Source organism: Labeo rohita, chromosome 13 (assembly GCF_022985175.1).
Source record: "Labeo rohita strain BAU-BD-2019 chromosome 13, IGBB_LRoh.1.0, whole genome shotgun sequence".
Taxonomy (NCBI): Eukaryota; Metazoa; Chordata; class Actinopteri; order Cypriniformes; family Cyprinidae; genus Labeo; species Labeo rohita.
The window spans coordinates 21414494-21426735 of NC_066881.1; the positions used below are offsets into that span (position 1 = coordinate 21414494).

Here is a 12242-nt window from a genome sequence, read left to right on the forward strand (position 1 = left end):
ATCACAATCAACTCAAGTCGAACTGGTGCATTGAACTGAATCACACGCTCACCCAGATCAATTTCTCTTGTAATTTTGTTAATTTTAACTGTATATTAAACAATTCAATTTACTTTTATACATTTATACTCATAACATTAAAGGGATAGTTCACACAAAAATGAAAATTCTGTCGTTAATTACTCACCCTCATGTCGTTCCAAACCTCAAAGACCTTCATTCATCTTCAGAACACAAATTAAGATATTTTTGATGAAATCCAAGAGCTTTCTTACCCTGCATAGACAGCAGTTCAACTGAAACATTCAAGGCTTTAAGAAAAAGTATGGAGCTTTTTTTTTCTGTTGTCTTTTCCTTGTTTGTTTAGCTTTAATTCGTTCTGCTAACTAAAGCTAAAACCCTTTCCATTCACAGTGTTTACCTTTGAATGCATGATAAACGCTGCTTGATCAGAGCAATTCTCTTGGCTCATTCTCCATCAAGAACATGAGGAGGAATTTAATGATCAGAAATAATAAGTGAAACATGGCACAGCGACTCAGTTTAATTAGACAGTCTTTCTTTTCTTTTTTCTTCTTAAGAAGAAATTATCATTCACATGGAACATGAATACAAATGTGCTGAAGAGTATACTGATACTGGAGGAGGCAGTTATTCATGGTCCATGTCCCGTGTAGGACTGATGAAATGAGCTCGTGCTCAGGGATCTCCTACGACAGATTAACCGATGAGAGAAATTGCCCTTAAGATTTCAAGATCCTGACCTTCGTTTTTTTTCTCTTTTGTCTGAGTGAAGTATTGAATGCGGTTGAATAATTGGAAGAATCCTTTCCATAAAATTTCCTAATAGAGTTTTATTTTTTTTAATGAAGTAATTAAAATTTAGTAAATGTAGAGTCATGTGTTGTACTACTTATTATTTAATCAAGTTTCCTGCACCAGAGACAAGAATGTAGTTGTTTTTATTTAAAACGTTTTTTTTTTTTTAAATTAAAGCTGCCAGCAGCGTTGAAAGGGCCCTTGCTTTAGGAAAACAGGGAACGGTGAGCAATATGCATTTAAAGTGGTAAATATAGACGAAGTATGTCAAAGTCATTTATATGTGCCAAACTTCCTGCTGCCAGCAGCCTGCTGCCTGTTTAAATCTCTAGGAGGAGTTTGTTTAAATAAAACAACTGAAAATAGCAAAAACGGCACTAAGCTTGCTGAGAAAATTAAAGAAACAGACTTCCTGTTGAGTTTCGGCCTTCATACAGAACGTTTTTGTAGGCACTGGTATGTTACAAGTGTCTGCCGAATTTCGTGAATGTATGTGAAACACAGCTTGATAGGCATTTAGTTGATATTTTATAGGTGGCGCTATCGAGCCATTTTGCCACACCCACTTCTGAAACCCATATCAGATGTAAATTTTCCACACTTTTGGCTTGTGCAACATTTCATGAGTTTTCGAGCATGTTTAGGCCCTCAAAAATGAATTTTGAAGAAAAATCTGAGCAATTCCAATAGGGTTATTTATATAATAATTATATAAATATATTATAAATTGCATTGCATTCATAAAAAAGGACCTAAGCTTAAAAAAATACCTTGATATTTCCATGCTTTCCATGTGTGTAAACAGTGTATGTGAATATTACTTTGCACTGTTTCATTTTTTCTGCTTAGCTCCTATAATTGAACTAGGAGAACAAGAAAAAAAGAGCAAGAAAATCTTATTTTTCATTATTCAGTGACTTTAAAGGGGTTCACCCAAAAAGGAAAATTAATTACTCACCCTCATGTCATACCAAACCCGTAAGACCTTTGCTCATCTTCTGAACACAAATGAAGATATTTTTGATGGAATCTGAGAGCTTTCTGACCCTGAGAGAGCAACGCAACTACCATGTTCAAGGCACGTAAGGTAGCAAGGACGTCGATAAAATAGTCTGTGTGACATCAGTGGTTCAACCGTAATTTTATGAAGCTATGAGAATACTTTTTGTGCGCAAAGAAAACAAAAATAATGACTTCATTCAACAAGTTCTTCTCTTCTGGACTAATTTAATTATGTTCTTACTACCTTTCTGGGCCTTGAACATGTCGGTTGCATTGCTGTCTATGCAGGGTCAAAAAGCTTTTGGATTTCATCAAAAATATCTTAATTTATGTTCTGAAGATGAACGAAGGTCTTACAGTTTTGGAACGACATTAGAGTGAGTCATTAATGACAGAATTGTAATTTTTAGGTGAACTATCCCTATAATACACTAATTTTGTAGTACGGTTTATCAGAAGTGTTTATGTCCGGACCTAGTCAAGCAGCATGACTTTAATGTCTCTGGAGTGACTGATCCTAACACACAGAGCTGCCCTGAGGTGGAGAAGGTCCTGTTTGGACACCGCTTACTTAGCAGGGGAAAGGTGGAGTGCTGAGATTTGGCTGCTGTTGCGTTAACACCTGTGTTGTGATCCTGCCAAAAACCCTTCATTGCTGACACACGGCTCTGAGTGCCCACCATCACAACAGCGAGCTTTCCATCCCCTCCTCTCTTTTCTAATAATCGTGCGGTCAGAGCCAGACACCAGAATGTCCGCTTAAACAAAGAATTGCCTCCCTTAAAATGGAGATTCTTTTCCACCAGCTTTTTGCGGCGAGAGGGGGAACATTTTCTACCCGCATATCCCTTATGCTGTGCAGGATTTACTCAGCGGGGTTCTGCGGCAGTAGACATTGGCTCTTTGTCAGATGAGCTCTTTGTCAACACACACACACCAAAGCCGCTCATTCAAATGGCGACCTCTGCCGCCCTCGGAAGACAATGCCGCTTCCTCGCTGCGAGCCGGGGAAGAGGAGGTGTCCGTCGGAGTATAATGGTCTTCAAAGTGCACAGTCTCCTCCTCAGAGTGCCCAAACAGCGCCGGAGCATTAAACGTGCAAAGGCTCTGAAGAGGGTGTACAGATTGCTCGTTTGTTTAAATTTCTTGTCATGTCTTGTGCGCCACCGGTCGCTGGAGAGTTTGGGTGGGGGGGAGGGCGGTCCTGAGGGGAGGATAAACAACCTCGCCGCTCAATAAATAAAAAAAAATCGTAGGGAAAAGAGAATAAGCCTCTTCTCATTCAATTCTGCCACAAAGCCCCCCCCTCTTGTGCTCGCCTTATTGGCCGGCCCTGCTTGACTATTGCTTTCAGAGGTGCAGATCTATTACATCTTAGTGGACAAAAGATGATGAAGAGTCTGGATTAGGACGTACTGCGGTGTGCGAGGAGGCCTTGAAGCACACTGAGCTCTTTGTCAGGAGGGTGGATCTGTCCCAGAATGCACAGCTGCGTTCAGACCAGGAGGCCTTGGGTTACCGGCTGGGTTCTTGCAGGGCTGTGCAGATGCACCGAGTCTAAGGGCAGGAGGAGTTGGAGCACTTGGCCAACTGAAAACGATATCCACTTTAAACTTAAAATACCACCCCTTGTCAAATATTAGTCGTAAATGATGCAGAAAAAAATCTGAATCAGTTAAGTGCTTATTTCTTTTGGTTCACATGCTCTTTTTTTATTCTTTATATATTTTTCAGAAGGTTTTCAAGTGCTTCTGTCTTTTTAAAGAAATATGCTAGAATAGAATATCTTTTTTTTTTTTTTTTCCATAAAATAATTTTGACATGTCCCTCAGCATTAAAAAATAACAGGTTTCAGAGTTTTTAAATGCAGTTTTAATATGAGTTTATTCATAAGTAATAGTTGTTGCAAAATTAATTTTAATTTTATGATATATTAAAGTTTTAATAAGCTCATATTTTAATTTAAAAAATGAAAGATAGTTTAATCAGTACTTATTTACTTGCCCTCATGTTGTTCTGTGGAACGTAAAAGATTTAAATTTTTGGTCACATTGACTTCCATTGTGCAAGTTTGGAATGACAGCAGGTTGAGTACTAGATGAGAGCATTTCCATTTTCCATCTCTTTAAGAGTGTTTTCCAAATCATCATTTTAGTAAAATTACTTTCCTAGGTGGATGAACATACTGATGCTTATCTTGAATTCCTGCATGTGAAGTTTTAGTGTCGAATATTATGATATTTATGTGATATTTATCTTGTCACGGTTTAAGTAATTATAATTATGCTTTCAAAATAATGTTTTTCAGTGATAACTTTTAATTTTTTACATGTGGTTAAGTGTTCACTTGATTTTTCCCTCTAGATTTTAATGTAATATTTGTGATTTCTTCTCTTCGAACAGCACTTACAGAATCCGGCCAATTTCCAAACAGCGGCCACGGAGCTGCTGGACTGGTGCGGAGACCCACGAGCCTTCCAGCGGCCCTTTGAGCAAAGCCTTATGGGATGCTTGACGGTAAGTCAGCAGCTGCTCAAGTCTTGTCCTCATGTCAGGGGCCAGTGACGAAGGTTAAAGCAACAGTCACGCTTCACGTGTCCCTCTTCCCACCCACCGATCTCTGTTTCTTTTATTCCCCTTCTATAACCTCTGCCAGAGACTGGGTTTTATTTTTTTTTTAGCTTAAAATACCTTCTTCTGTCTCACCATACCAGTGTTGCCAAGTCTGTGGTTTTTCAGCAGAATTGGGCTACTTTAACAATGTTGCTGCGGGTTGTTTTTCAAAAAACGTAATATTTAGCCCCTGGAATGCTAATTTTACCAGGGGAACCCCTTTAAAAAAGTAGCAAATGGGTGGGTTTTGTTGTGAAAACCTGGCAACCCTGCACCATACAGAGTCAGGTATGATTAAACTATTAGTAGGCTGAATTTTTTTCACATTTAGTTCTGTTTGGTGAAGGTAGTGATGCTAAACATACAGTACACACTTAAAAATAAAAGTGCTTTAAAAGATTCTTCACAGTGATGCCACAGAAGAACCATTTTTGGTTCCACAAAGAACTATTCAGTCAAAGGTTCTTTAAAGAACCATCCCTTTCTTACTTTTTTATAATCTGAAGAACCTTCTTTCGCCGCAAAGAACCTTTTGTGAAACAGAAAGGTTCTTCAGATGTTAAAGGTTCTTTATGGAACCATTTAGACAAAAAACGTTCTTCTATGGCATCGTGAAGCACCTTTATTTTTAAGAGTGTAGGTCACTCGCCCCGCATTCTCCATGACAGTCATTGATCATGGCATATTGCCAGTGTTTAGCACCTTCAGTCTGATTCAGGTCTCCATTCCAGGTGGTTTTCGTGGGTGTACAGACATTTCCCATTGATTTCCACTGGACTTATTTCAGCCCCACTCCCACTCTGTGATCTGAATTCCTCAGATATTGATTTACTGGGAAGCTCTCAGAATATGGTTGTTCTAGCTAGACTTGGCATCAGGTATCTTTGCTGAAATTTGTTTTTTTTTTAAAAAAAAAAGCTTTCATCATATATCCTACATTGGTGATTTTTAACCAGGGCACCACAGAAGGGCCACAGTAAGCTTTAAAATAATGAAATTAATACTAAACATTAAACTCACATCATATTTTTGAGTATATTTATTTTTATTTTTAACAGACGTACTGGAGGTAAATATAAGTTTAGATACGAAGACCTCTGAATATCATCTTGGACAAATGGGTGACCTTAAGGTCAAAAGTTTGTGAAACATCGCCCTAAGATGTTTATGCCTACAAAACTGTAGTATAAATAGTGTAAGAAATGTGGTTATACTGAAAGTTCCCAAAAAAGTGTATTTTAAATACCCTGTTGATGCACGCACTTAACCAAAAAAAAACAAAAAAGAAAGTGTGTGAAAAGGGCTGTATTTCAGTGTTTTCAATGGATGACAAAATTATACTAGACACTTTATACTAGAGTGCATAGTATATAATAGTGCCTCATTTCGGGCGTAATTTTAAATTAATCTTGAGCTAATCGTTTTGGAACTAAATGACAACTTTTTCCCAACAATAATGTAATAATTCTTTAAATACTGCTCCTAAACCTTTAAAACCCATACTTAAACTCCCATTAAGTTATTGATTGAATCCCTTTATAGCTTTTTTTTCAATTTTTAATGATGAATGTACATTACAGGTCTGGAATAATTAAGATTTTTTTTTTTTTTTTTTTTGGAGGAAATCTCTTATGCTTTTTAGAAGTAAGAACTCTTTTCAGCACTGTAATAAGAAGAAATGTTTCTAAAGCACCAAATCAGAGTATTAGAATGTTTTCTGAAGGATCATGTGACACACCAAAGACTGGAGTAATGGCTGCTAAAAAATTCAGCGTCGCCATCAGAGGTATAAATTACATTTTAAAATAGAAAAGTTATTTTAAATTTACTGTTTCTAATTGTACAAATGCAGTCTTTGTGAGCATAAGAGACTTCTTTCAGATACATTAAAAGATCTTAATTATATAATATAACTGGTAGTGTACATGTAGATTTGTCACAACTCAGGATAGTCACTAATAAAAAGGTTTGGGACTGTTGAGGGTTTCTGTGTCCGTGCGTAGCATCATTAAAGGGAAAGTTCACCCAAAAATGAAAAATCTTTTATTAAATACTCACCCTTATGTCGTCCCAAATTCAAGACCTTAGTTCATGTTCAGAACACAAATTTAGATATTTTTCATGAAATCCGAGAGCTTTCTGACATTGCATAGACAGCAATACAACTGACACATTCAAGGTGCAGAAGGGTAGAAATAAGATGTGATTTTTGTTTTCTTTACGCACAAAACATATTCTCATAGCGTCATAAAATTAAGGTAGAACCACTTGACTATTTTATCGATGTCCTTACTACCTTTCTAGGCCTTGAACATGGTATTTGTGTTGCTTTTGGGTTTGAAACAACATGAGGGTGAGTAATTAATGACAGAATTTTCATTTTTGGGTAAACCATCTCTTTAACCAATCAGCATTTTCATGATATTTGGCATGGCATTAGCTCAAAACAACCTGACTGCATCACACATTGCAGAGGTTTCTTCACCAGCGAGATTCTGCCTTTGAGATGAATGGGAATGTTAACAGACAGCTTTCTCCAGGTATTCCTAACCAACTTGGTGCTGCTGCTGCACAGCTCTGACAGTCTGAGTTTGGTTCAGCCACTCTCTCTGGAGTTTGTGTCATGTGTGTATATGACGGTGTGTCCCCAGACGCCGTCTTCACACCACACGTGTTCACTCCGAAAGGATGCGCAGTATGTTTGTGCTCTGTATATTGTAATTAATTTGTCTGATGCATTGCGGGTGCCCTCAGAGAGCAGCGGAGAGGTTCCTCTCCCCAGGTGAGGATGTAGCGGTGAGGATGGTGGAGAGATGAAAGAACTGGGGAGATAAGAATGTTGGCTGACAGATGTGGACATGTCTTACACATTTCCCCTCAGGCAGCAGGTAGCTCTCTGCTCTCCGCAGACCTACATATGGAGCTGTTCTTCCATTGTCTCCCAGCTGCACAATATCAGCACTCAGCCAAATGATAAATGACATCTCCGAACTGTCAGTAGCTTTAGCAATGACAACTTTCTCTGCTGTTCCACTGTCTTTTCTTGTCAGCCCTGCATATCTGCAGTGCTATGGGCCTCGCTCTGGAAAGAAATAAACAGCTATTGTTTTTCTTGTGTATTAGATTGCGAGTCACTGTTTGCGTGTCCTCAGCCTTTTAGCAAAACTGTAACCGAGGAGATTTGCGTTGCTCAGTGATTCCGATTTATTTATTTTTATTTTTTTCTGTTGAATCACTTTAATATTTTAGGCCTGCGTTCTGAGAAGAGAGATTATGTGGAAAAGGCTTAAGAGAGGATGCATTTCTAAACGGCAGTGGAATCTATACCAGCCCTCATGGCAGCAAGCCTGGCTGCTGCGTTTGGCAAGTGCAGCTGCAGAAGGGAAATTAAAGTTTGGCAAGAGCACACAGGCGCTGCCTGTCCAAAAATCTCAAAAAACTGGAGGACAAAAACTGGGCTGGATTTTCAGTTTCATAGATGCCATTCTAGAATCCCGTTAAGCCATTATTTGACCATTAAATCATGAATAGAAATCTGTCAGCGCAGGTTTGATTTGTGGTTTTTGTTGCACGGCCTTGGTAGCAGATGTATGACAATTTATGATTAAGAAGAGTCACGTTTGCACCCCATGTGGAACACAAATTGCACGTCAAGCGCTGGGTGTTAAGAATTGAGAAGGTTAGTAAGTGGATAAATGCAGCGCACAGCTGCAGCAGTGTCATACATGAGTCATTAAAGATCATGTGCAGCCTCGTTCAGATTTTACAGCAGATATTACAAAAGGTTGAATGCCTCTCGTTTTATATTGGTGGTGTCTTTTTTGATGGATGGAATAATGGAGAGTGAAAGGGGAGACGAAATGAATTCTTTCAAATTGAATGTTATTCAGAGCAATATTTAAACTCATACCTTTAAAATGAAAAACAGACACTTTAACCAGTGTAAACGTTTCTGGTCTAAAGTATTTAAGTGTTCCTGCTGTGTATCATTTTAATGGGATAGGTTACCAAAAATAATTTGTCTTTCTTTGTGATGTACTTTTGTGGAATATAAAATGAGATGTTTGGCAGCTGCTATTTTTCATATAATGAAAGTGAATGGTCACCAGGGGCTGAATAATGATTTAAAGGGGTAGTTCACCCAAACATTAAAATAGGGCACTATGATTTCCGCAATGTGGAAAATGTAGACGGAATCGCAGATTCCAGTTATAAAAATGGAATTTACTATATAACGCTGAATATGACGGAATTTGCCAGATTTTGATGAATAAATCAAAAGTAGTTGAGTACACTTAAATCAAAATGAGATATTGACTGTGAATATTAAGCCGCAAAAAAATATTTAAAAATGAATCCTGCATGTTCTGTGTGACTCTGTGTGAATTACTACACATATACTGGTGTTTTCTGAGATACTGACAGTCACTTCATGAGCATTTTACAGTTTCTTTTGAGAAAAACTATCACCATATCATATAAGTTTAACTTGAAGAAACTGTGACAGGAATATATGACTATGTATTATACTAGTATACATTATTTTTAAGGAGTATGTGCCATAAAAGTTATTTACCAGAAAACACAGTAAATCTTAATATATATATATATATATATATAATATTTAGAAATGCTTTTGATTATTACATAAATCATTATTATTAAATCAAACTAATTTTAAGAAAAAGTTAAACATATTTCATAGGGCCTTAAGTTATTATTTTTTTTTTTTTAACTTTTAATAAATAGCTGTTAAATGGTCTAAGTTTCATGATTTCAGCTAATTAGACATGCTTTTTAATTAATCAAATTTACTTTAACCATTTAAACAGAATTTAGAAAAAATTAAAACAGAAAATAACGGATTCCAGATTTAATTGGAAAAAACAGAATTGGGGAAAAAATAAAACAGATTTCACAGGGCCCTATGTAAATTACCCCATAATTTACTCACCCTCAAGCCATTTTAGATGTAAATGACTTTATTCTTCCAGATGAATACAATCAGAGTTATATTAAAAATATCCTGGCTCTTTCAAGCTTTATAATGGCCGTGAATGGGTGTTACAATTGAATAGTCCAATTGCACGTCCATTCAGCGTAGAAAGTGCTCCACACGGCTCCTGGGGGTTAATAAAGGCCTTCTGAAGCAAAACAATGCCTTTTTAAGAAAAATATCCGTATGGTGTAAGATGTAGGCATAGCGTGAAGGTGAGTAAATCATGGGGTAATTTTTATTTTTGTGTAAACCATCCCTTTAGGTTTTGCTCTCTTAGACTATAGCCCCAATGTCCATATGGATTACTGTTATGGCACTTTTTTTTTTTTGATAGAAGTTTGATTGCAACTTGGTCACCATTGAATTTCATTGAATGGAAAAGAGCAGCTTGGACATTCTGGCTTCTCTTTTTGTGTTCTGTGACAAAAAGTAGTAAGTCATGCAGTTTTGGAACAATATGAGGGAGATCAAATGGCATTTTTGGGTGAGCAGTCCCTTTATAAGATTCCACAGGTGAAGCCACAGTTATGTATTGTGTGCGGTAGCATTGTCACCTACCGCCTCTGTCTTACATGTGGCTTTAGGGTTTTATTTACACGCTTTTGAATTGTTCCGCGAAAGATCACAAGATGCTTTGAAAGAAGCTGGAGTTGCGAGTTCAAGGGGCCAAGTGCGGGCTGTGGTCTCTGCGGATCAGGGTATTCAGAGAACAAACACAGACGTCTGCGCACCAGTCACACGGATCTCTGGGGAAAGCTCATCAGTCGCGCCCTGCAAATATCAACACAGCCTTAACACTATTCTGCATCAGTGGAGGTGGCTGTTTTATCTTTGAATACATTATTCATGCACATATATAAATATTTGATATGATTGCGCTAAAAAAGGGAAATTGCTCTTTTATGAGTAGTTTTTGGAGAGATATTTGGTGTACAAGGAAGAGGAGGGGGCGGTAGTCGGGTGATGCGAGTATACCGCTGGTTCTCGCCTCTCTCATGGGAGTCTGGGGTAGAATTTCAAGGAAGCTTAATTGCACATAGCTCATGTAGTCTATTGAAAAATTCAATAGCCTTAATGCTAAAGAGTGTGTTTAGAACATTTCAGCTTGATTTTTCTTCAGTCTTTTAGCGGAGAACTCTGTTTGCACCTCTCTTGTGAATGCAAATAATGGACACACACATGCAGATGAACCGCATGAGGACACAAAGACCCGTTTTAACCCTCACACGGTCTCTTTCCGCAGGTTGTAAGTCGGGTGGCAGCGCAGCAGGGTTTCGACTTGGACCTTGGCTATCGGCTCCTGGCCGTGTGCGCGGCGAACCGCGACAAGTTCACCCCTAAGTCGGCAGGTGAGAACCGCTCCTCTCATTGCGATGTTTCTTCTCACTCATCATAGCTACAGACGCTCTGCCTGTAACACATTTCTCATTTAGCGATGTGACAGGAAATCTTTTAATTGCGGCATTATGCAATCGCAGCGCACGGCCATGCATTAGCATCCTTTCACTTTCCTTTGTCCGACACTCACTCATCTCCTCGAGACGTCATGAGGCGATTCGACTTGCAGAGGTTGTCTTTTCCTGCCGATTTTACACGCGGAGCCCTCGACGTGCCAGAAACACCCCCGAATAATTCATTGATAAGCCGCCAGAGTTCACTTTCCAACAATCATCCATCAGCAGAGCAGCATCGCTTTGTAATCAGCTCTGTTTGAAATCCTGACCTTCTCAGCCAAAGCTGAGTGTCCTGTTCTTGTACATTTGTCAAAGTGAATTGCGGACGGGCATCAGCCAAACAGAGATAGATGGCCGGCAAACGTCGGGGTTGAGGTGTGTGAGTGTACTTCATTTGAGAAAGGCCTGACACGGCTCGCTGTTGAGAATGAAGATAAACTGTCCATTTGAACCGTGGTTACTGTGAGACACCTTGGGCCTTCCAGAAACATTCCTGTTTTTTAGATTACTGCAAAAATTATTTTCTTAATTAATATTTTTGTCCTACTTATACTGGAAAATAGTAGTATTTTAGTATTATTTATATACTGTTGCAGTATTTACTGAAATAGCTTTAATTTTCATGTTTTCAGTTTTTATTTCAGTTTTAGTATGTGCTTATGTGTCTTTTTTAATGTCAATTTTCATTTCAGTTTGTCATTTTAGTAGTTAGAATTATTTTTTTTTTTTAAGTTTTTCATTTAATGTTTTGATTTTATTTTATTTTATTTTATTTTATTTTTCACTTAACAAAACAGTGATTATTAATCATTAGCAATAAAAAACATTATTTAAAATGTAAGTATTTATTTTATTGTATTTTTATATATTTATTGTTAATTTGTATTCTTTTTTTTAACTTTTTAATTTACTTCAGAAATTTTTACTCGAAAACAAGACAAATACAAGACAATAAAGACAGCATTTCTCTTAGTTTTTCATTTAATGTATTATTTTATTTTATTTTTTCAGTTACCAAAACAATTATTAATAATTAGCTATATACATTTTTTATATATACTTTTTAATTTACTTACTCCCAATAATTGAATTTGTTTTAAGGATGTTGGAAATTTTTACTAAAAAAACAAGGCAAAAATTCTGATTAATAAAGACAACATTTCTCAAGTTTAAGTTTTTCATTTAAATTGTTTTATTTATTTTATCGTATTTTATTTTATTTTGCTTATTTTATAAAAAAAAAATTCACAATTCACAATCAGTAACATTATTTAAAATGTAAGTATTTATTGTATTTTTATATTTATTGTTAATTTATATTCATATTTTATTGTTTTACTTTTTAATTTACCTTT

General features: G+C 37.0%; 1 protein-coding gene across 5 annotated transcripts in view; it reads left to right on the plus strand.

The window, feature by feature from the left end:
• zmiz1a (zinc finger, MIZ-type containing 1a) overlaps positions 1-12242 on the plus strand; it is a 166753-nt gene that overhangs the window by 121644 nt on the left and 32867 nt on the right. For all 5 annotated transcript variants that reach the window (XM_051125690.1, XM_051125688.1, XM_051125693.1 and 2 more), the window contains exons 6-7: positions 4225-4338; positions 10677-10782. In XM_051125690.1, the coding sequence (XP_050981647.1) occupies positions 4225-4338; positions 10677-10782 (220 nt within the window). The remainder of the gene's footprint in view (positions 1-4224; positions 4339-10676; positions 10783-12242) is intronic.